The 24,612-nt window shown below is 48.1% G+C and overlaps 1 protein-coding gene across 6 annotated transcripts in view; it reads right to left on the minus strand.

Annotated features, from left to right (window-relative positions):
• Positions 1–24,612, minus strand: part of GAS7 (growth arrest specific 7) — an 88,237-nt gene that overhangs the window by 53,298 nt on the left and 10,327 nt on the right. For 2 of the 6 annotated variants that reach the window (XM_032129406.1, XM_032129403.1), the window contains exon 2: positions 2,380–2,503. In XM_032129406.1, coding sequence (XP_031985297.1) covers positions 2,380–2,503 — 124 coding nt within the window. Of the gene's footprint in view, positions 1–2,379; positions 2,504–8,022; positions 8,156–8,754; positions 8,776–24,612 lie in introns of those variants that run through there. The other 4 variants (XM_032129409.1, XM_032129408.1, XM_032129407.1 and 1 more) reach the window with 4 other exon arrangements.

Consider the following 24,612-nt stretch of genomic DNA (forward strand, 5'->3'; position numbering starts at 1 on the left):
GGTGTGACAACCAGCAAGACATATTCGTGCATAGAACTGCTATTAAAAAGAATAACCCTGAAAAATGCATCCCAAGCTTGGGAGATGGAGAGGTGGTGGAATTTAATATTGTACTAGGGAGAAAAGGATTACAAGCATCGCAGGTCACTGGGCCTGATGGTGTTCCTCTAAAAGGCAGTATATATGCAAAAAATCGTAGTCATGTTAGACAGTATCTCTATTGTAAGTCCCCCCTACAGTCTCCCTCTCCTAATCCCACCTTTCCCTTTTACCCTATGTCCTATTACCCCCAGTGTATTCCCAATCCGTTTTTTCATCCATGGTTTCCCTCACAAAACCATGCTTTTGCCAGTTGTTTCCCCAAAAATCCCTTTCCAATGCCGAGTGGGGGATGAAAAGGGGGAGGGAAGAAGTTAAACCCTCTCCTGCCTCAGTTTCCCCACAAAGCATGCTCAGAGAATCCTGTCTCCCTTCTGTCAGCCCTAAGATGTTCCAGAGAATCTGTTTGGACATTTAAAGACTCAGGAGGGTGGCTTGTTTTGTTTTGAAACTGTTCTTGTTATGTTTATCCAGTTGTTTTCATTCTCCTTTTATTAAAATAAAACGGGTGAGGTGTTGGGGTCCCTCCCCCGACGTGTAGCCCTGGGAGAGGGGCCCTGAGGGCACAGACACGGGGCTTCCCTGCCCCTGCTCAGCCTCGTTCCCATGGGTTGGTTTGTGTTCCCTGCGCGGGCAGAAGGACCCTTGGTCCCGTGATTGAACAGTTCCTCGGCAGAGCCCCGGCCATGCGGCTGGAGAAATAAACATCTCTGAAACAGCTATCAAGAATCTGTCTGTCCATATATATTTCCTTTCCACGGGACTCCTGGTTTGATATATGCGTGTTGCAGTATCCCCACTGCAACAAGCCACAGCTCTGTCTAGCCAGTTTCTGAGATTTTCCAAGGACAGAGATTCCCCCACCTCCCTGGCCATCCTGTGCCAAAGTTATCCTCCCTTCCTAGAGGAATCAGAAGTCTCCTGATTTCTGGCCTGAGCTCCCAAGCAGGATATGGCTACTGGCCCTTGTTACACTACTTGTAACTTTTGTGAGGGAAGTACAAAACTGCCTGACATTATGGAGAAACTTAGTCCCAGCCACCCACCTTTCTGAGGCAGGGTCCCTGTGACAAGAGCTCTTATCACAAAAGAAACAGCCTCTGCCTCTTACTGGTTTTATCTGGCCTCAACCCAGCGAGTATGGGTCCATCACAGGGATGGCTCAGCACTGAGTATAATCACCTTCTCACACACATCTGACTTGCAGTGGGGATGGGGTATCAAACTCCTGCTGATCTCCCCAGCTGTGCAGGGGATGCTGCCCATCGGCCAGAGCAAACCGTGCTTGAAAATGGAGGCAAGGCTAGATGGAATTGTACCTTCTGCAGAGGTACCTTCTGAGGGAGTGTCCTCTAAGATGTGAGTGCATCAAACCCCAGTAAATAATGGCTTGGCAAAGTCCTAGGCCAAAGCCTTCTGAAATAAAATACATCAGTCCCTGAACAGACCGTGAGGTGCATTGGGACAGCCCGTGGCTCTCCTTGTGAGTGAGATAAAGGAATGCCAGGGGTCATTCCTGATGGCTGCAACTTCGATGTGAACAAGGTTAGCTCCTGCTGGCCTCTCCTTCATGTCACTCTGGCATTCTTTTTGCTAAAGAAATGTGGATTTGCTGGTCACAAGACCCTGTTTTGCAATGCTGCTGTGAGCTCATGATGAGAAGAGCAGGCAGAGACAGAGCCTTAGGTAACCGAGAGGTGGTACAAGTTTGACAGGTCTGGAGCAAGTGATAAGATCGTGAGTTAAGTCTGCTCCTCTACCAACACGACAGTGAATAGAACACACACATATAGACTGAAAGCTTTGTCTGTGCTGTCCCATTACATCTGTTTTTCTTTCCTTGTCTCCATGGGCAAGCTGAGTTCACTGTTTCTGTTTTCCTCAATGGTGCTTTAGTGATATCTGATGTTCTATCAAACTACTTTACATGTATGTATCTGTAGAGACATAAATACCTCCAAGTAAAGGAAATAGGGAATGTGGTAAAAATTTTATCTTTAACAGTATTTCATATTCTAAAACATTTACAACAGGGGCATTTCTATTTTACATTCTCTGTCTTTTGTAAACGTTTCAGAACTCTTCTGATGGTCAGAATTCAGATGACAGAGGATCATAAAACTAAATCTTCCTGTATTTTCTTTCATATGGTGTCAGGATCATATTAACTACCTTGGCTCTGCAGCTTATTTGCTATTAAAACCAACTAGCAAGATGATTTCTTGAAACAGATCTGTGCTGGTATGGTGAAATATTTACTGGAAAGCCACGCCCACTTACCATTTGTGAAGGTGTTCACATAGTACCTGCGACCCTGGGGAGACATGTAGCTCTGCCAGCCGGGGGGAAGGTGGCCGTTCAAGGTATCTTCTCCTGGCTGAGGAGTTGCCTTCCGGGGTTTCTGCTGAGAAAAGAAAAAAAACCAGAACTATTAAATCAATATCTAGATAATGTAAAGTCTAACCAGACACATCTGGAAAGAAATTAAGTGGTTTGGCATTCTAGAGATTCCAATACACCGAAAGACTTTCAGTCCATTTCTCCCTTCATCTGTCCTAGATTCATCCAGAACATGAAGCAACACTGCCTTGAAGAAATCACCCTTTGGGACAGAAATGAACCCCTCTGTATTTAATGTCCCAAGGCACCTGTCCAAGAAAATGACTCCTGTTAAGCAATAAAATGCAAAGCATAAAATGATCAAGGGTCTGAGAAAGAGGCAGGCATCTGGCCCTCATGGACCTTCCTGAGGATATACCAGTGGGTCAAAGCACTGATCACAGAGGTGCTGTCACAATTTTACAGGGGCACCACCACCTTCAGACAGTTCCAAGACTGCAGAGCCATGTTGCCTACAGGAGTCACGTGCTGAAGTAAATTTATTAGGATGCTGATTATACAGATAATGCATGTAATTAGAAATGCAGACATTACTGATCTACACACAATCTGGGTCCATATTGTCCAGATACAAGATCATTAGGATCCAGATTAATAAGAGTGATCCAGATAATTAGGAAGAGCAGGAGATGAGCACCAGGCTGTCACCTGCTCTCCAGGCACACACAGAGGACTGCTGTCAGGGTTCAGGTGCCACATCTCAGCTATACATCTCTTCACCAACTCAGCTGCAAGCCTCAGTGAAGCTTCAGGGTGTGGAAAAAGAAAGAGGTGAAACTGAAGTGCATGTAATTGTCTGTAGTACCTTGCATCCCCTGGACTATTCCCTCTTACAAATAGTTTTGCTATTACCAGTTTTGCTGGTTTCTTGGTAGCTTGGGATTTACAGCTTGATGTGAAATGGGCAAAGAGGGATTCACCTCAAAGGAGGCATGAACACCCTCTGGTCCCTTCACCCAGGAACGCTGAATGTAGGGAGATAAGATGCATGGCCAAAGATCGCCAGTCACAAGTCACCAGGGCTGCAGCTACGGAGCCAGCAGCCTGCTCCTGGCTCACACCCACAGAGCTCCAGTTTGCCTTTCCACATTCCCTAAGGCATTAGAGGCACTCACTTTTGTCTCTGTTTGAATTGTCTTCAAAGGAAGAAATGCAGAAGAACAAGGAAAAATGTGTGAAATGGGAACTATTTATCCCACAGGAGCTAATCCTTATCCAGGAAATGCCTTCTGACATGGTGGGGAGCAGGTCTGAAATATGCACTGGATTCATAAGCAGCCACATCCAGGGGACTTTCAGCATCTGCTGCACATACTGTTCAGACACTGAGAGCCATAAGAACAGCATCATTAGTCAGAAATTTGTGATGTGTCCTTCTGCACACCCAGCCTCCGAGTGAAATTCCAACTTTGTCCCAACCCAGAATAAAAGGTACATTTAATGATTTAGGAGCCAACAGCCTACTTTATGTTTCTTTTCAGTTTCAAAAAATTCTTATTATAATGGCTTTTGAGGCATTGGAGAATGATGTTGGATTCGTGCCTCATCAAGAGTACTTGGCACAAACAGGTCACAGGTGCAAGATGAACACAAGGCCAACGGGAGGTGAATCTGTCTCACCACTGCACCACAGATGGAGCCTGTGCTGGGTCAGATTTTAGCTCCTCTCCTTGAGGAGAAATACACTGGGATACTGGGAAACTCAGCTGGCCCAGCATCAACAGAACCAGCTCCCTCAGGAGATCTGAAGGGACTCTCCCAGGTGTAAGACTCCAATCTCATGGCCTGCATGCTGATGGCAGGGGGGCATGCAGGGTTAATCAGCAGGATCTCTGCCATCTATCCCTATCCCCCATGTTTCTGCTCTCTAGGTTTAATCAAATCAATTTACAGCTCTCCCCACCCTGCTGTATGTGTGAGAAAGCAGTAGCTTTCACAATTTATGTTACTGATTGATTTTTTTCTTATCTCTGTCCTCACATCTTACCCAACACGGTCCTGGTGCACAGGCAGGGGAATGGTGAGAAGGCCAGGGCTAAAAGGCATTCAGGGGGTTCAGAATCATGGAATGGTTTGGGTTAGAAGGGTTTGTACAGACCATCTCATTCCACTCCCTGCCATGGGCAGGGACACCTTCCACTATCCCAGGGTGCTCCAACCCTGTCCAGCCTGGCCTTGGACACTGCCAGGGATCCAGGGGCAGCCCCAGCTGCTCTGGGCACCCTGTGCCTCACCACCCCCACTGGTGGTGGGTTTCCTAATATCCAATCTAAACCTGTGCTCTTTCAGTTTAAAGCCTTTCACCATTGTCCTGTCACTCCATGCTCTTGTAAAGTCTCTCTCCATCTTTCTTGTAGTTCCCTTCAGGTACTGGAAAGCTGGAATTACGTCCATCTCCTCTCCAGGCTGCTAACATACGCAGAGGAAGTCAGATCAGAAGGGAACACAGGATAGCTCCAAGCTATTTTTTGAACCACAAAACCAGACTCTCTCCCAGTATGCTCCGTCAGATAGCACAGAGTACTGGAACAAATCCTGGGACAGCTCCTCCAGCACGGGATGAATGGTCCCCTGTTATTGTTTGCAAAAGCACACTGAGCAAAAGCAAACTCTGCAGTGTGGGAGTGCAGCAGCTCCGGAAGAATACAGCAGCAGGTCAGGTCCCTTGTATTCCCTTCAAGGATATCTGGCCTTGAAAATAACAAAGATACACCAGACTATCTGTGCTGTGCATGAAAACCTCGTAAAGAGGAATCTGGGGTAATCCAGCCCTGGGTTCTGTTTCAGAAGATCCAGATTTCACACATTTTTGCTGCACGCTCGCCGTTTCTGTCCTTAACACCTTCTTTCCCTTCAGGAACTGAAGTCCCTTCATTCCCACTACCCCTACTTCTTAACGTGATCCTGCAGTGATTCCATGTGCCAAGCAAGTCACAATTAAACTCAGGTCACTTTAGGGGCCCATGGTGCTCCTCCACTTTGCACAGTCAGCACCACTGCCCTGCAAAGACAGACATTACCAGCTTGCTTAAGGGCAGCTCGAAACTGCCCCAACATCCTTTCAGTCACATTTTCAGTGTTGTTTCACGTCTCCCTGATGGACTGCAGGAAAAACAGGGGTCTTTCACAGGTGAGTGCCATGGCTGCATTCTTAAACAAAGGCACGCCAAGAGATGGATGTGGATGGTATACAGTGAACACCAGCAAATGGTGGATGGAAACAGTATAAAAAGCAAAGTTAACCCAGGGCTTCAGCTGTAGTCCCTGCCAAAATGTGTATCACTTCAAAAAGCATACAAGCATTATGTTTTGCAGTTAATCATTCTATTTTTTGGTTACTAATATTTCTACCTTTGCTTCTGATTTTGCAATCAAGAAGTGCTGTGAGCAGAGTGGTCTCTATCAATGATAGTCAAGAGGAAATCTCAGCACTGCCAAATCTGAAGTTCTTGTAAATAATGGGGAAACAGTTTATGTGCGTGTATTGTGGTTTAACTCCAGCCAGCAACTCAGCACCACACAGCCACCCACTTACTGCCTCCCACCCCTGGGATGGGGAGGAGAATTAGGAAAAAAAAAAGTAAAATTCATGAGAGAAGAACAATTTAATCATTGAAATAAAGTAAAAGATAATGATAATAATAGTGATAATGATGATAATAACAAAGAAACGGGATATAACAAAAAGAGAGAGGAATGAAACCCAAGAAAGACAAGTGATGCACAGTACAATTGAACACCATTTGCTGCTGCATGCCCAGCCCTTCCTAGCATTCAGCCTCTCCTAGCCAGCTCCCCCAGTTTATACACTGGGAATGATGTTCTGTGGTGTGCAATATCCTTTCAGACAGTTTGGGTCAGTTGTCCTGGCCTTGCTCCCTCCTGGCTCCTTCTGCAGCTCCTTGCTGGCCCAGCACAGGACATTGAAAAGTCCTCCATTTAGAGTGAGTACTACTGAGGACCGACTAAAACATCAGGGTGTTATCAACATTATCCTCACACTGAATCCAAACTCGGCACTCCACCAGCTACTGGGAAGAAAACTAACTCTATCTCAGCTGAAACCAAGAGAGCATGGAGTATCTGTGGATCTCTTTGCTTCGTTTTAGGAAAGAATGTGATTCAGCTCACTATTAGGCAGGACTTACCCTTCAGCAGAGACTGCAGAGGAATATCCACTGAATCCTGAGACCACTGCTGTGTTAAGAGCCCCTAACTGGTCCCAGTGCAATCCCCTCCCCACAACACTTGGACTCCAACTCCTATAGCAGCTTTATGGGGGAAAAGGAACTGAAAATGGCATAGAGGAGGAGCTGGAGATGAAACAAAACTTGACTTCATACAGGTTTCCTCACCACCTTGCCCTCACAGAATCACAGAATCACTGACTGGTTTGGGTTGGAAGGGACATCAAAGCTCATCTCATTCATCCCCCCCACCATGGGCAGGGACACCTTCCACTATCCCAGGTTGCTCCAAGCCCCATCCAACCTGGCCTTGGACACTTCCAGGGATCCAGGGGTAGCCACAGCCGCTCTGGGCACCCTGTGCCAGGGCCTCAGCACAGTAAAGAACTCCTTAATGTCCAATCTAAACCTGCTCTCTCTCACTTTAAAGCCATTCCCCTTTGCCATATCACTACAAGCCCTATACTCATCATGTGAGAGCCCAGGATGCTCTGGCACAGATAGTGTGGGATGATGGGATCTGGTATAGATGCACATGGGCCTGCCTGGGCATTATAATGCACCATGGATTAAGTACCTCATTGTTTTGGCACACTCAGCAACCCATCCTTTCAGAAATGAGAGTGCCAGAGAGGCCATAGTGGGTAGCACATAGTCCCTTTTCTGCCAAAACAGGAGATCTAAAGAAAAGGAGAGATTTTCTTGCTCTATTTTCCTTGGCAGACACAACCCTGTCCCAGCCAGGCCATCTGCAGTCCCTTCTTCTTGCTCCAGCATGGTTAAACAGGGACCATGTTTGCACACCTATATGGGAGAAGTTTTGGTTACTGTGGCATGTGACAACAGGCAATCCTGCTGCTGGGACACAGCAAGGACAGGGCCACGGGACTGCACAGGGAGCAGAGGTGACTGGCAGATAGTGTTCCAAGGGGCCAGCTCCACATCTGGCACAGCTCCACATCTGGCACAGCACCCACAGACAGGCTTCAGAGCTCTCCCAAAGCCAGCTCCAACCAGGGCACACCCTGTGCCCAGCCACACGGAACAAGGAAAGTGCTTAGAGGTACCCACGTGTAGATGCACCCCTTCCTCAGACAGATCAGCAAAACTGGACTATTACTTTGATTTCTTGCTCCTATTTTAGGAGAATTATTGCCAGGACAATTTCTGAGAATGGTAAATCACAACAGAGGATGTCTGCATGGAGAAGAGGTTCCCTGTCAGCAGAGAGCATTGCAAACCAGCAAAGAGAGAGCAGCAGGCAGGGACTGGAAGTTGAAGACAAGCCCAGCTTGAAGAAAATTTGCCAGTCATGAGGATAAGTATCAAGGCTTACCAGGGAGCTGTGCACTTCTCGTGGCTCTTCCATCAAGATTAAGTGCCTCTTTCTAGAAGTTCTCCTCTATTCCAATAGGAGAAAAACCCGGGACCCTGACACCCCTGCCCCAGCTCAGGCTGGTTGGGCTTGCGGTCCCTTCTGCTTTCTGAACCTTCCAAGTCCCACAGTGCCTTTGAGCTCAGAAATGTTCAGGCCACTCCCCTCACTGTCACTTCTGGAAGTGTCACCAGCTGCTGTCACCATGGTGGTGGACAGGCAAATCTGGACCCAGAAAGGATGTCTGCAACACATTGTCAAGGAAACAGGAAACCTGAACAATGTGAGCAAAGAATGTGTGACCCCAGTGAAATCCTCCTCCATCTGTATTTGATGCCTGGAAAAGGGATCAAAGCGTCTCTCAAAACATTAAAACCCAACAGCACAAGCACTTCTCTCGCACGAGATTTCCTAGGATCAGAATTCCATGTAGCAGGGGCATGCACATGAGCCAGCCACCCAACAGGTCTTGCTCTACATGACAAGCGATGGTTTTTGTTTGCTGTCTGCAGAAACACAGAGATGGAATTCTCCTGATAAATGCACAGCAGAGAGGAAACAGAAATGAGCAGCAAATGCAGAAGACATCTCAAAGCAGAAAGGGCACTGGAGCTCTTCAGCACCAAACGACATGATTGAGAGGTGGCAAAGGTAAGCACGTGGAATAAGAACAGATCTATGGGGTTAACTCACCTAATCCAGGACAGAAGCACTGACAAGAGCCAGAGGCATTTGCTGTTTAGGTCAAAGCACACAAACCTGACCATCATCTGTGCTTCTTTCCCTGCATCCATGGGCACTGGGCCAGGAATGCCAAGAAGAGGACAACCTGTGTGGGCCAGAGAGCCACCCCCACAGCATCACAACCCTGACCAGGAAATACTGTTTCATCTGGGTACTGCTATACACAGATGGTGTAGAAGCATGTCTGAAGAGAAGGACAGCTGGGTCAGACAGCCTGGATGCTTCATGTGAAGAAGAGCAGCAGTCAGGGCCTGTCCATCGGAGACCTGGCACTTTCTGTCTGGCTGGGCCAGCTCACAACAGGGCAGCATGGCCAGCAGGGAGGTGGTACGTGCCTCTCCCACTCCACCTTTTCTGACTTTCTGACTGTTTTCTTTTTCTTTTCTTTCTTGGTCTTCTTGATCAAGTTAGCAGCAGCCCAGCTCATTCTGTTCCTTTGGAAGAGCACTTGGTATTGTGATTCCCTCCCAGTAGTGGAAAAAAAACCAAAAAGGGTTTTATGCAGCAAAGTGAGGCAACAGGGAGTAACACACATCAGTTCAATTCATGATGGCTTGACCCCGAGGCAAGTTCTGCCTTGCTCAATAGAGGAAAATGACTTCTCATTTTCAAACTGCAGGAAATCCCCATTCTCCTTCAAAGAGGGATCCTGGGGAGGAAACATCTGTGCGTTGACAAGCCTGAGCTCCCTGAAGATGTGTTGGCTTGCACCGTGCTCCAGCAGAGCTCAGAGCAGGAGCAATTCCCAACACACAACCCCAGGGAAAGGAAAGCAAAACAATCCCAAACCCACAAGTTCACGCCTTGAGCAACCTGATCTAACTCTGAACAAGGGGTTGGACCAGAGACCTTCAAAAGTCCCTTCCAACTGAAATTCTTCTGTGATTCTATGATCCTGTTTCAGCAGAGCATGCAGCTTTGGAGAAGAGGAGCCTCTGGCTGTGGGAACGGGCTGGAGGGCAGCATCAGCACACTCACCTGCTGCTGCCACCTGTCCAGTCACACTTGCAGACCCAGCAGCACAAGGGAAGGCCACAGTGCCCAAACAAGAAGCTGCCCTGCAGTGCCCTTCCCAGTGCTGGAAGATCACTGGTAACAGAAAGATGCAAACTACACAGGGGAAACTCCCTGCAAGGAGCAACGCAAGGACACAGCATGAATCTGCCCCAGAACAGCCTCTGTCCTGTGGGGAATGGCTTGTTCTGCACTGACAATACTGAGCTTATGTTTCTGTCTAACTGCAGTTTGTATGACCATTGAACTTGGAAAAGCTGTGTGTCAGTCCCAGGGTATGGTGCAGAAAAGGCAGAGCCACAGAATCATAGAATGGTTTGGGCTGGAAAGGACCTCAAAGCTCATTTCATTCCAACCCCCTGCCATGGGTAGGGACACCTTCCACTATCCCAGGTTGTTCCAAGCCCCGTCCAACCTGGTCCTGGACACTTTCAGGCATGGGGCAGCCACAGCTTCTATGGGCAACCTGTGCCAGGGCTTCCCCACCCTTAGAGGGAAGAATTTCTTCCTAAAAGCTAATCAAAACCTGCTTTCTATCACTCCAGGCCCTTGTCCAAGTCCCTCTCTAGCTGTCCTGGAGCCCCTTTGGGTACAGGAAGGTGCCGTACGGTGTAGTTAAAGAAAAGGGGTCTGTGTTTGATGCCTGTACCAACCTGTGCCCTGGCTCAGGAGAAGGCTTGGGGCACCCACAAACCCCTTGGCACTACCCACAGCCTCTCTCTGCCTCGTACTTTGAGTCATTCTGTATTTTGTTCATTTTTATGCAATCTTTCTTGCTCAACATTTGGTTTCCATGGAGTCACATACACTGTGTGAAACAGATTTATATATAGAAAGTGGAACGGGTCATATGATCCGTCTTGGTTGTCACGGCAACCAGCACAGCTCCCCTTGGGCTGAATAGGATGGCACATTCTGCTGGGGACAAGTCACCCTCCCTGGGTGGCCCTGCCCGTGCCACTGCCCTGCAGTGCCAGTCCTCTGCTCTGGGCACTGGCCTTGGCTCCAGCCTCCTGTGCCACCAGCCCTCGCCCCCACAGAGGACAAACCCCATGCCTGTGCTGAGAGTTAGAGCATCTCAGAGTGCTGGCAGGTTGAAGCTAAGGGCTGAACTATGCCCAGCACATACCCACATTCCAGTTTAGCTGGGCAGCTCTCATTTTTCCCAGTTTTAAAAATCTCCTTGTGCTAATAAGTTTCCTCTGTGCCATTCCACTCTGCTTCACTCCTTCTTCGTTCTAAATGATTTCTGCATCTCCATGAAGCTGCTGTTTCCTTGGATGCCATCTCTGCCACCTTCCCACCAGCCGACGGTGGCTGTGACCAGGTGGTGGCCAGCTCTCCCGTATCTCTGCACTCCTCTCTTTCTCGTTGGGCTCTGGAACACAGTGTGCATGCTTCCCACCAGATCTGCCAGATCCACAGCTGCCAAAAGCCTCCCTTCTCACCCGCCCAGGTCCCTGGCTGTGGCACAGGCATGTGCCCAGGACTTGGCTTTAATGTAATATACATGAAAAGCACTGTGCTAGCAGAGGATGAGCCTTCTGGGAATAGTACACTTTTCTCTGTCAGTACCATAAATAAGGGAAAACCAAACTGTTTCTGAAGGATGCACGACCCACGGAGACAGACTGGGTGATGTTTTCTGCCTTGGTGCTGCCTGAGAGACCAAAATGTGTGGGAAGAGAAATGCTCTGACCTGTGAATCCCATCCTGACCCCTTCAAAATAGGGGCTGTCAAACCAGAAGTGAAAAACCTGAGTAACTCCAGCGCAGCTCAGCCCTCTCCCTTCCTTCCCAACATGTGCCTGGTGCACAGAGCCATGTGCCAGACTGGGAGAGCTCACAGCCCTGAGCTGCAGCTGAGCCTGGCCCCTGTGGTGGGTCATGTGGGACTCCTGGCACCAGGGCTGGTCCAGATCCCACCACAGACGATGCTCACTCCCTGGCAAAGCAGCAGCTCAGAGAGTGCTTGGCAATAGCTGTCAGTGGGTTTTGGCTGAGGAGGGAAGGTAGGCAGGTGTGAGAAGTAGGAAGCATAAGAAAGATGGCAGGGTTGAGGTTCAGTGTGGGAAAAGAGCATGGGAGTGGGGCCTTGATTTGAGGAGAGTGGTTAGCAAGAAAGACAATGAAAAGCCTTTGACAGCAGGGATTTGGGGAGTGGCAAGTGTGCAGGAGGGTGACAGCAGTCTGCAGAGGACAGCCCAGCTGTCAGCCTTCTCGCTTCTTCCTCTGCCTGAGCTGTGCTCCCTTTCCTGTGCTCATTTTTCTGTGTGCTCTCAGGGGGTGACAGCATGCAGCACTTTCTGACAAAGGTGCAGAGATCTGGCACTGAAAGAGCAACCAAGAAAGGGGAAATGAAGTACCACCCTCTCACCAGGTGCCAAGGACCATGGAAAGCCAGATGGGAATAGTGTCTGTTCTGAGAAAGCCCATCTAGAACACAGTGACCAACAGCTGCATGCACATGGCCTCCCTGCAAGGATAATGCACCCGCAGGGAGCTCAGGAATCACCCCCAGGAAAACACATGGTTGTTCTTCCTTCCCGTGCTAATAGACAACAAATCACTCAATGGACAAATCTGTGCAATTCCCTTTGAGCAGCCCCTCTCCTGTATCCAGCTGAGCCATGCATGGACAGGTGATGGCCAGACTGACACTGGACAGGAAAAAAGCTGTGGGTGGCCACATTGAGCAGCAGCAAGGCGTTGGCACTGCTGGGTGGAGCTTCTACAGCACGGCCTTGGAAGGTCAATGAGGGGACATGTAGACAGACTGCTGTGGTATTAGGAAAAATTTCTTCACCAAAAGGGTGGTCAGGCTTTAGAAGAGGCTGTCAAGGCAAGTTGCTGTCCCTGGAAGTGCTCAGAAAATGTGCAGATGTGGTGCTAAGGGACATGGGTTAGTGCTGGACTTGGCAGCTCCGGGTTAAAGGCTGGACTCGATGATCTCAGAGGGCTTTTCCATCCTTAGGGAACCAGTGATTCTATGGAGGGCCCAACTCCACACACAACAGAGCACAGAGGAACGGTAACAGAACACAGAGGGACAATGATGGGAGCTGAGATAACCTAATCCCACAAACACAGCACTCTGTGTAGTCACCCTTGTGGTGAGAGCCATGAGGCCCTTGGTTTGGGGTGAAAACCATCACAGTGAGTCACAGGAAAGGTTCTCTAGACCATGGAACAGACTGATGGAGGGATGCAGGGAAAGAGGTACTATAGGAGACAAAGGATGATTAGGGGTGGATGGCTAGAGGAAAAAACAAAGGTGGGGAAGGGATGAAACCAGTGAAGGGTAAGAGGATTCAAGGAACCAGTCAAACAGGCAGCTGGTGATCACATTTGTCTGTCCATGCCCTGGCTGATGACTGCAGTCTGTCCTGTGTAAGAAACAGGGTACTGAAGAGGAAAGAGGCAGATCTTGGCATCAACACGTGACCTTGGAGACCCCTGTGGGATTCCTTTGTTCAAAGTCTCTCCCCAGGGCTGTTTCTGCTGCTGTACCACTCAATTATTAAGTTATTTTTTTCCCCAAAATTTGATGCCTGATGCTCTGTTGTGGGAAACCTGGAGTAGAGAAGTTTTTTCACAAGCCTCACCCGTCTCAGGAGGGATGTGCCACTCTGTCTCTGACACCAGCATCTGGTACAAGGCAGAGCACCAGGGCCAAGTACTCTGAAGGGCTGTGTTGTTCTGGGCATCCAGGGACAACAGGGCCATTGTTGAGCAAACCTTGTACTGTCAGAGTCACCCCCAGAAGCACAGAGAGTCACAAGTCCAGATCAAGCCAGCTGCAGCATTACTGCTTGTCTCCAGTTTGAAATGACCTGCTGTGGGGACAAGTCCCTCTCTGAGTGACTGCAGAGCGTGGCACACCAGCTAGATGGTCAGAGACCCGAGAGGCAGCCAGGGAGCTGAGGGCACGCTGCCTGCTCCAGGTACTCTGCCCTGGAAGGGTGACTGGAAGCAGTTAAAAAAAGAAACTTCCCACAGACTTAAATTCACAGCCTGACCCCTCTCCCTGGGCTGGGGCATGAAAAAGGGGGGTAGAAAAGTCACCCTCAGCAGGCTTGAGGGCAAACAAAGAGCTGGGCAGCATGGCTGCCTTCCGGAATTCCTGTGCCTGTGAGTGCAGCTGGGTTTGGAGAAATGGAACATCTGGGAATAATGCCAAATGTTTTAATGTGGGGCCTCCAGCCTGTGCAGTGCAGGAAGCTCAGCCTGGCTGAGCGCTCTCTCTACCTGAGTTGCTGTCTTCCTGCAGCATCCTCTGCAATTCCAGCAGCTGGATGCAACTCCAAACAATGCAATTCCAGCATCCTCTCTCCTGTCTGTGCCAGGGCATGCCTTACGTGCTTCATTTCTCATACATCACCAGGGTTTTAACAAGCCCCATTCTACAGCTGTGTTCTGCAGTTTCCCAGACACAATAAAATCACTTGATAACAACTAATAATCAGTGTCCTTCCAGGAAGGAAGGGATTCTCCCTTAAAATATAGAGACCCTCCCATATGCACACACAAGCAGAGCTAAGGCACAGCAAGCTCAAAACTTGCTGCAGTCATCTGCCATAAACATCTATTTACAGAAACATTTTGGAGCAAGTAATGTATCTATAAGTTAGAAAAGCAAGTAAAAGCATTGTAGGTGAGTTTCTGGAGATCTGGTCCGATCTCCAGAGCTAGCGTATTCTCCTTCTCATGAGAAGTTAATCAAAGGACATTCTGAGAGTGTCCAAAGAATAATCTCAGTTAGTTGCCTGTATTTATCACAGAATCGCTGAATACTTCAGGTTGGAAGGGACATTAAAGTTCATCCCATTCCAACTCACTGCCATGGGCAGGGACACCTTCCACCAGACCAGGCTGCTCCGAGCCCTGTGCAACCTGGCCTTGGACACTGCCAGGGATGGGGCATTTATTTATTCATCTTTAACTACTTTTGAAAAGACTTTAACTAATCTTCTCTCTTTTAGGAAGAATGTTGGACAAGGTGCCTGAGAACCTTATGTTTAATGAGCTGCATTTCTGATAATTTTATTATAAGTACTATCTCAAAACCCACTAAATTAAACAAAATTGGAATAGTTAGCTCAGATTATGTTCCTGGCCCAAGGCCTTATGCAATCTTTTGGCATATTATAACTACACTTCCCTCTACTTTAAAATGAAATTTGCTTCCCCCTGTTGCTGTGGTTGGGCAGATCCCCACATAACACACCTTACTACTTTTGCAAGCAGCCGGGATGGAAATCTTTTATTTACAAACACCCTCAATTTTTCTTGAACGGTGTTTCCCTGCAGAGGAAATCTGTTCCCTGGATTAAATGGCCCTCCGTGACCAAAACTTTGGGAACCTCAGATGCAGAGAAAGCAATGAAATGGCCAAGATACAAAGTGCTGCCAGATGCACATTCCTGCGCCCTCCCTCGTAATCTCTCTCAGGCGTGGGGAATGTGACTGTTGTGCCTGTAACTCCAGAGCACAATGCACTCACACAGACACACCACCTCTATTTTTTTTTATTTTTGCTGCTGCTACAGATCTTAATAACTGAGCAAACAAACAAACAACAGAATAAGGCATGGGAGGAAGGCCATTCTCACAACTTGGCAAGCCTGAACGAGGCTGCAGGAACCCCCGCACGGAGCCAGAGCTCACCCTGCCTGCTGCCGTGGCCAGACAGACGGACAGACAAGCAGCCAGGCAGACAAACAGGCAGATGAACAGGCTGCTCTGAGAGCAGGGCCATATGCCCACGTCTGCTGGCAGGTCAGGGGGGCGCAGGCAGGACAAGGAACTTTAGGTGCAGTGCAGAATGCTTGGTGCCCCTCGCAGCTGGGACGCAGACTCCTGCCAGGCTCAGCAGGCAGGGAGAGCCCCAGTGACACCAATTACTGCATCTGCAGCGTTTTTCCGGGGGCCCCTTCTCTAAGTGTGCCAAGTGTGGGGCTGCCTTTGTACCCTGACAGAAGACTGAGATGTTTCTCAGGAAAATCCTCCTTCTCCACCAGGCTCAGCTACTCTGGAGGTTGCTCAGGCGGGACATGCTGAGCATGACCACAGGTATCTCTGCCTGGCTGCCTCAATCCTCTCCCACAGGAAGGTCTGGGCAGCCACATCAGAGCTGTTTCCATGCCTAAGATCAAGGCCAGCCAGTGTGTGACATCCAGGTAAGGCAGGATCCTGAAGAAGCCCTCGGTAGGCAGAGCAGCAGAGGGTCTCCAGCACTCTGCAAGAGCTGACTGGTCCCCTCTTCCCCGTGCTCCTGGAAAGGACCGAGCTGGTTCCCATCGATTCATCAGCACCAGCACCTCCCTGCAGCTACCGTCCCCTCTTCAGCATTCCTGCACAGTGGCTCTGCTCCTTCTTCTGGCCTTTCTGATTTGGAGGACACAAGCACAGGACACCTGTGTGTTTCTCCCACATGCAAGCTTCCCAGGACTGTAATGTGAGCAGCCATTTCACTAGAGCAGTCCTTGGGGAAGTGAATGCCTCTTATCTCTGGCTGAAATTAAAGGGTTTGCTCACATTCACCTTCTAATTAGTGGCCTATGTCTGAGGTAAAAAACCTGTTTCTTGTCCTCATAGCTGCTGCTCCTGGCCTTCTACACACTGAGGGGACATCAGATCTCATTTGCCTGGTTTAGCTCTTTTTAATCAAACTCCACCATACAAACATTTCATCTGAGAAGAAGAATATCCAGGTCACCGCATTTGTGCAGTGAAAGTCATTCAGTCCCAGTCCATATGCAAGAATAACATTTAAGGCAGCACACTGCCAATGGTGGGGAGGACTGGAGAGATGAGGGATGTCAAAGGCAGACCTCAAGGAAAGTGCTGGGAGACAGCAGTGGCAGCTGAGAAGGAGACCTGCTGGTGGGAGATGACCAACTGCAGATTGGTCAGACATGTGCAGAAAAATGGAGCAGGCAGAAACACACAGGAAATATCAATTCAGTATTCAGCTCAGAAAAAATGAAAGTGGAGAAAACAGCCCAAAAAAACAGCCAGCAGGGAGGAAATCCCTGGAAACAGTTATTGATGAATTTTAATTTGCCCAGTGCAGTAACTGAGCATCCTCAGAAGAGCACAATGAATGTCACTGGGTCCCCTCCACCCTCTCTCTTTTCCCAATCAGTCTCCTGTCCCACTGGTTTAAAGATGATGATGAATAAACTGGCCATTTTAAAACTGCCTTGCACCTCAGTCCCTGGGACTATCCTGCCACGAGGATGCATTTCCAACATGGTCCAGACACTACGACCTGCTGCATGCTCCAGATTCATCAAACCACACTCTCAAATCAGATTAAAAAATATATTGGTTTGATTGCTCTACACCTAGCAAGTTAATCTTGTTTATGGAACTGGGCATTTCAGTATCTGACTTCCTCTTATGTCCATTACAGCACATAATTACCCATTACGGCATCAGTGAATTTGAATAATTGTAATATGGAAACATCAGAAGTCATTGGGACTGGGAAGCCTTTGTACTTCATACTAGGCATGTAAGGGAATGAACCTTTTAGACTGCTTTTAAATTAAAAAAAAGCTGCCAGCTATTCCCATGACAAGTACAGAAGTGTAGGCGCAAAAGTAGATAAAATCAGCAGAAAAGTACTAACAGTAACAGGAAATACTTTATAAATGTATATTAAGAGGAAGACCAAGTAAAAGAATCAGTTGCAGTGCAGCAGAGGAGAGCCACCCTTGAACGACCATGTTCAAGATATTCAACAAAATGTCATTTGTTAATAAAGAAGTCATCCATCATCAAGTGGCTGTCACAGTTAATACGAACAACAACGATTTCAGCCTGCAGTAGGGAAAGAATAAGATGGAGAACCCTGAGATTGACAGACTTTTGAAGAACTGGCTCAAAAATCTCAGAGCATTTGCTAACCTTCTCGGAGAATTCATGGAAAATCTAATGCAAAAGAGAGTAAAAAGCAGAGATCTAGAAAAAATGACCTGAACAGAAAGAGAAAGAAGTGGTTTAATACAGGGCAGAAATGAATGAAAGGGGAGTGTCTCAGCTATGCCATCAATCTACTGAAAAGAAAAAGGGTGGTTTATTTTCCCATCCCTCACAGGAGAAAAATGAATTTAACTTGCAGAAGGGAAGGTTCAGGATGGAGGTGGTATTGAAGCCACAGTAAAGGCTGAACTTCTTGAGGAAAATACCAAATAACTATTTATAAGAAATGATGTAGGTATTATTCAGCCTTTCTGAAGCAAAGGAGTATGCCTGTGACTGGAGTATGAGGTACACATATGTATCCTCGGCAGCTGTGTCCAAAGATTACACTATGCTGACATTCCACTGTGAGGTGGCTTGGAATGGACACATTTGATATGAAAATAGAAATATTATTTAAAGTATGACATCATGTATTAGAAAGAAAATAAAACCTAACCGAAATAATCTAATAATCTAATAAGGACATGCTACTTAGCAAAGATCAACACTTGGAGCTGAAAGTTAAGAATTGGGGTGGGGATGATACAATCTTTCTGACGGCATTCACAATGAAACCTTTAATAATATTATCACAGCGAAGGTGCTGTCTGGCCACCCTGCGCTATCTGGACATCATCACCTCAAAGAGGCATGAAGAAATCATTCCTAGCCTATAAACCCTCTCCACATGAACCTCTGCAAGCTTTTGCATGTGAAGCACGGTAGTATTTGCTGCTGAGGTATTTTGAAGCTTGGGACTGCAAAAACAAAATTAAACCTAGGGGAAACAAGAAAGTTCTGTTGAGTCTGCGGATCATATTCCACTACTTTAGATGGGATTTTTAAGGCCATGGGGTTTTTAAGTCATATGCTTTGGTGAAAAGGGTAGAATTCCATTTTTAATCTAGACTTAATATAAAAATAAATGGTCATAAATTTCCAGATAACAAGCTGCTACCCTGTGGAGAGCAGGAAAAAACAAGCATTGCAGCACAGCTTTTGGTACAGCTAATCCAGGAGTCATGGAAACACTCTTGGTATTACCCAAAGCACCAAGCTCCTACAGGGTCCCCTGTCAGGAGCTTGTCTTGCTCAGGGCACCTCACTGCCTGTGCTACTTCCCTTCTGAGACTTCCAGTGAAGTCCCAACCTCTCTGTGACACCTGTGGTGCTGCACCCAGCTGCCTGAACACTTGCTGGGCTCAGAGAGACGCAAGGTGGGGGGAAAAAAGTATTTAATTCTAGGAAAATTTAATTCAAACCCAAGAGCCACTTTCTGGCTGTAAAAATCATATCTGCACCCTCCTGCTCTGCTGCAGCAGCCTTGGTTGTGGAGGAAGGAACAGGGAGCCTGAGCACAGCCCTGCATTTGCAGGCAGGTCCCACCTCCTGGACACCAAACCTTGGCCTCATGCCCAGGGAAGAAGCAGGACGATGCAGAACAGATGCTGAATTCAAACTACAGATTGATAACAACACCCTCAGGCTCCTGCTCTGACTTAGCAAGAGAAGAACAGCTTGGCAAGACATGACAACTACATCTCAGTGCAGTTCCTTGTGGGATTGCCATACAGCCTGTTTGAGCACATCCACAGGCAGAGCTGCTCAGTGCTGTTGCCTCCACTCAGGACCGCAGACCTCAGCTGAGCAGGTGCACACAGCCAAGTCAGTGCTCTCTGATCACCAGGGAGGAAAAGAAGACCCAGCTCCTTCAGCCTGGACATCTGAAAAAGCACTGGGAGAGTCTGACCTCAGGAGTTTCTCTTCCTCAGTTGGCTATAAGGAATCTGAGTGTTTTGTCTTTTTGAAATAAGGATGAACTTGTTCTTCATTGTCTGCAGGACTGAGAAGTTCCTGCCCCAAGGCTTCTCACCTGTCCATGCTGGAACATCACAGCAAAAACAATCCTTGAAGCTTATGAGAAACCTGCCATCTCCCTGGACACCGTGTGCTGGCACTTCTGATGGCTCCCAGGGGCAGCAGGACGGTCACAGCACAGCAGAGCAGTTCCCTGAGGAAACATGTGGTGCTTGACTCCACGCAGAGAAGAAGAAACTGAAGCCATGTCTATCAGTTTCTTCCCTTGAGCTGCTCACCTGCTGCAGGAGGTTGTGAGAGGTTAATCCTCCTCTCCTGGAGACCATAAATGAGCCAGCGGACACCAAACACACACAGCCCCCACCAGGCACAGAGGCTGCCAGGAGGAGCCCTCGCTCACACCATCCCAGGAGTTTTCCACTGGTGAGCTCTGGGCAGCTCCTGCCAGGCATAAACCAACACTCATCCCCTTTGGAGAAACCAGCATCTCTTGTATCACTTGTACAGAAGGGTTGGACACCTCTCTCATGAGGTGGAGATAACCTGCCTGAGTAGCACACCTACGTGTCAGTGACCAGGCTGAGCTCTGGCTCTGCTGCCATCTGCAACACCTTCCCATCTATGTGCTCAAACTGCTCCAGCCCCCATCCAGAGAAGCATGGGACACACTCAGCATTCCTGGAGATCAGGCTGCTGCAGCCACAGGGGAAAACCCCAGGGGAGGCACTGAGGCGGCTGAAAGCAGGGTCTGGCCCCTCTGCCCACTCTCAGCATCCACTCTGAACAGGTTCTGGTGCTCGATGGCCTCGTGAGCTCACGCCACACAGAAGCTGCCCCAGGAAAACATCAGTGCTCAGAGCTGGACCAGTGCATGGAGGGAGGTTCAAGAGGGCCCTCAGGGGCTGCTGCTGAGTGCAGATGGAGTTACAGAGGCAGAAGAGGGTTTAAGGGGAGGACAGAGCAGCTCAGGTCTCCAGCACTGCCATAGCTCTTCACCTGTCACAGCCCAAACATCCTTCGCACGACTCTAAATGTTTCTGTGCATGCTGCTGAATTGGAACAGCTTCCCAGCAGCCTGGGATCTGCAGGATGGCTGTGCCTGGGCATCTGTGCACATGCTGCCCTCCTGTGCAGCCCCCATGCACCAGTGTCTGTGCCTTGGCACTCACTGGCACTTCACAGGGGTCAGCAGTGCAGGGCTTCTCCTGCTGCAGCAGCTCTGTGCCGTTCACTCCAAGTTTCTGTAATTGACTGGGTTAAGGGAAAAAGTTGGTAGGATTACAGAAGGAATTTTTTTGGTGAATTTTGCACAGCTGCAGGATCTCACCATGTGAAGAAAAATAAAACCTGTTTTATTTGAGGGAAATCTGAGAGGTTATCTTAGTTTTGGCCTGACTCTAGTAGTTGTCTTGCATGCTTAAACATATTGAATCTAGTGCCTAATTAATCACACTCTGCTAAACAATGGCAGCACACTACAGTATATTATTTTCTTCAGAATAATGTTATTTAACAATATAGAGAACTGAAACTACGCTGTAACTTGTGGTGGTTGCTCCTCAGGCTGTGCTCCTGTGAGAGGGAACCTTTGGAGCTGAAAGATACTTCCTCAGCATGCTCTGAGCAAAAGTAGTAAATGTAACATTTCATGATCTCCACTGAAAGAGAAAAGTCTTTAGACAGGAAACAGGGCCGAGATCAAAATTAGTGTTACAGGAATAGCTTTCAGATCTGGCTTGCTCTTTTCTGGGGTGATATACTTAACTCCTTCAGCTGAAGATATTGCCTCACTACTGCTGGAGCTGCAGCCTAGCAGAGAGAGGGGAAAATGAACAACCATGAAGAATTTATACATTTATAAATGCATGTATTTTATTTAGATGGAGCTAATTTCTCACCTTGAGAAGAAAACATGGAAGTTGTCAAGGAAGGCAACATCACAAATAAAAGAAAAATCTTAACGAGAGAGGAAAAAATTGTGTCCTACATTGTGGTGAACAGTAATTCAATTGTACTCCTCAGAAATATTCTGATAAGGCAACCGAGGTAGTTACACATTATGAGATAGAGAGGGACAATTGTTACTGTCCACAGAGCAGAATGAGACATCTTAGGTGTAAAGGCTATCAAAAGCCAAGCTGTAACCTTATTTGTTAAAATAAGTAAAAACAAGGGAAAAGTATTTTTAAGGATTTTAGCTACACTGCATTACAAACCAGAAGAAGTTGGACGGCACCTGCCCTTTGAGCATGTCACCCAACAGAGAGACAGTGACAAACCAAGACCTAAAACCAGACTGCTGCCATCCCTGGCAGGCAGAACCCCTCAGGGCAGCTGTCTGCTGGTGCTGGTGCTCCTCTGGGGAGCTACAGGTGTGCACCCCAAGCAGGTACCACCCAGAGATGCTGAAAGGAGCAGCCCCAAGACCTCCCTCACACAGAGCAAGGCAAAGCTCAGTAGCCACCATCATCGCTATTTTCAAGTAAAGGACTAATGGCTCAGATTGATTTTGACTCTTCAAAGGTGGGATGTGAGAGGATGAAGGTGCACGGCGGTTAAAGTGTGAATCCTCAGAGCTAAGAAAAGAGCAGAAGGCTGTATGAGGCTCTCTCTTGGTGGTGAGGAGCAAACATCCCATCCCAGCACAGGCAGCGGAAGGCCTGAGCACAGCAAGTCACATTAACCTCCCCAGAACACCTCCCTGCCATGGGGAGGAAGGAGTAAAGGGTTTTCAGCCTCGCTTTCCTCTAACCACAGGCAAACACTGGACCCTCCAGCACTGAAAGCAAAAGCAAATTCCCTACCACAGAAGTGAATGTTGGGATTTGTTCGTTCCAGGGCCCGACTCTGGGTTGGAAACAGGCTGCAGCTTCTGAGTGGCTCTTCACAGGCTGCCAGGGCACACACCCTGACCCCAGCGAGGACACAGGAGCTCCTGCTGCAGAAGGCACAGAAGGGAGGAGGGGGTTCAGCCCTGCAGCTCTAACACCATTGCATACATCAGGGACACATACACAGAGCACTAATCAGTGCTAACACAGGGACCACAGCCATCCCTGCTCGTGTATTTCTGATTCTAGAATCACAAAAGAGGCATTTCCAGAGATTCACATCTTGCCCAGGAAAAAAGCTGCTTTGCTCAGTGCAGCCAGCTTCCTTCCACATGTCACCAAAATCACTGTGTGCAAGCTTGTAAGACTGTGATATAAAGGCCTTGCTGAGTATCACCGGGTGGAGCCCTGTGATCCAGCTCTCTGACCTAACTGAGTAAAAAATGCAGCCAGAGTTGAAGCATTCAGTAGTTCTCAGCTCCCTTCCCCTTCCACGTGCTACTTGCAGTTGGTGGTCTCTATCTGTGGGTTCCCTGTCTGTGGGGCTCCAAGGTGGCCAGAAGACCTCCTGTCCTACTCCAGCAGGGTCCCACCTCTGAGATGTGGCAGATCCCACCTCCAAACTGACAAGGTTCCCGAGGAGGGTATCAGAGACATGCTGGAAGATGCCCTGTTCCATCCTGCCTCCTGCAGTGATGGGCAGGCAGCACCCTGCTTGGTGCCCAGCAGGCAGCACAGGGCACTGGCCACAGCGATCACAACGTGCTGGGAACAGTGATTTGCACCAGCAAAATCTCCCCCTCAACACTTCAAGTTGCACAGCAGAATTTGTCACGGTCCCATCCCAGAGATGAATTATGTTTCTGGCCCATGATTATGTTTCTGGCAAGCACTGAGAGGAAGCTTTGTCCCTCACCAAAGATTCATATTCAGCCTTAGTAAATGGTGCTGGCCAAGAGCAGAGGAGGGAGCTGGAGTGAGGGAGTCCCCAAACCCTGGGGCAATGCAGCTCAGAGGAACTGTGCACAGGGGTTCGCTGACTCAGGTTCGTTGCAAAATTATTTTCCAGAAGGAATCCACAGATGATTTAAACATGATTTCTTTTTGGAAATACCTGAAGTTCTATTCTTCATCCCGTAAGAGACTGAGGTTATTTCCAGTCTTCATTTGGTCCCAGTTACCACTGTGATCATCAGCAGTCTGCAGTGCAAAGAGACAAGTCATAGGCTCTCCTCTAAATCTTGCTACTGAGAGTGATTACTTGGCCTTGGGTAATGAATTAGTCCTATTATACAGCAGCTGGCACAGTAGAAGCTAATCTGCTGCTCAGGCAGCTCATTACATGGGCAGGGCTGGAACTGCTCAGCTGTGTGCTGCACACACAGCCCTCAGCAGCATTTTTGAACTGAATTCTGCACACAGTTCTTCAGGACTACAAAACAAACTACATCTATCAAACCAGTTTCTGTCTGTTCCTTTCTGGGTTAAGCATTTGCTCACCCCTTGGAAATACAATTCCTCTTCTGTGCAATTTCTACATGGCACTTTGCCATATCTGTATCAAATCCAAACTCTGTTAATTCTTCATTCTCTGTCACCCCTTGCAAACTCTGTCACTCCTCATCTCCATTTTTCTCCTCCAAACTCCTCTGTACCAATTATTCCTTCTACCCCACTACCAAAAGCTTGCCAGCTCTGCCTCTTCTACAACCCGATTTCACTTCTGTAGCAACTGGAACTGCTCCTGTACTGCACTAGCTTGTCACTGTAGGTCTGGCTTTGTGGTTTTGTGGCAATGGCTCAAGGAGGAGCATTTCAGCGCACGGCAACTGCAGGGTTTCATTCTGGAAACATGAACAAAGGGCTAAATAAGTGAATTAGAAAGGATCAGGAAGACAAAGCAGATCCAGCCAGCCAATTTAAAAGAACATTCTGAAAGTGCTTATAGATGACCACAGTAAAACTGAGCAGAATGACAGAATAAACTCAACAGCAATGTTGTAGCCATCGTGGCACAAGCATCCGTGCGTGGCACTCTCGGGAGTGCTGATATCTGCTGTTAGACCAACTATCCCAGGTATGCTTGTGAAAGCATAAACTCCTTTCTATGAAGACTTTCAGGAGAAAAGAAGCAGCCAAGGAGTGAAAAAACTACTATACAAAATAAGAAATA

The sequence above is a fragment of the Corvus moneduloides genome, chromosome 19 (assembly GCF_009650955.1).
Source record: "Corvus moneduloides isolate bCorMon1 chromosome 19, bCorMon1.pri, whole genome shotgun sequence".
In the NCBI taxonomy this organism is placed as follows: Eukaryota; Metazoa; Chordata; class Aves; order Passeriformes; family Corvidae; genus Corvus; species Corvus moneduloides.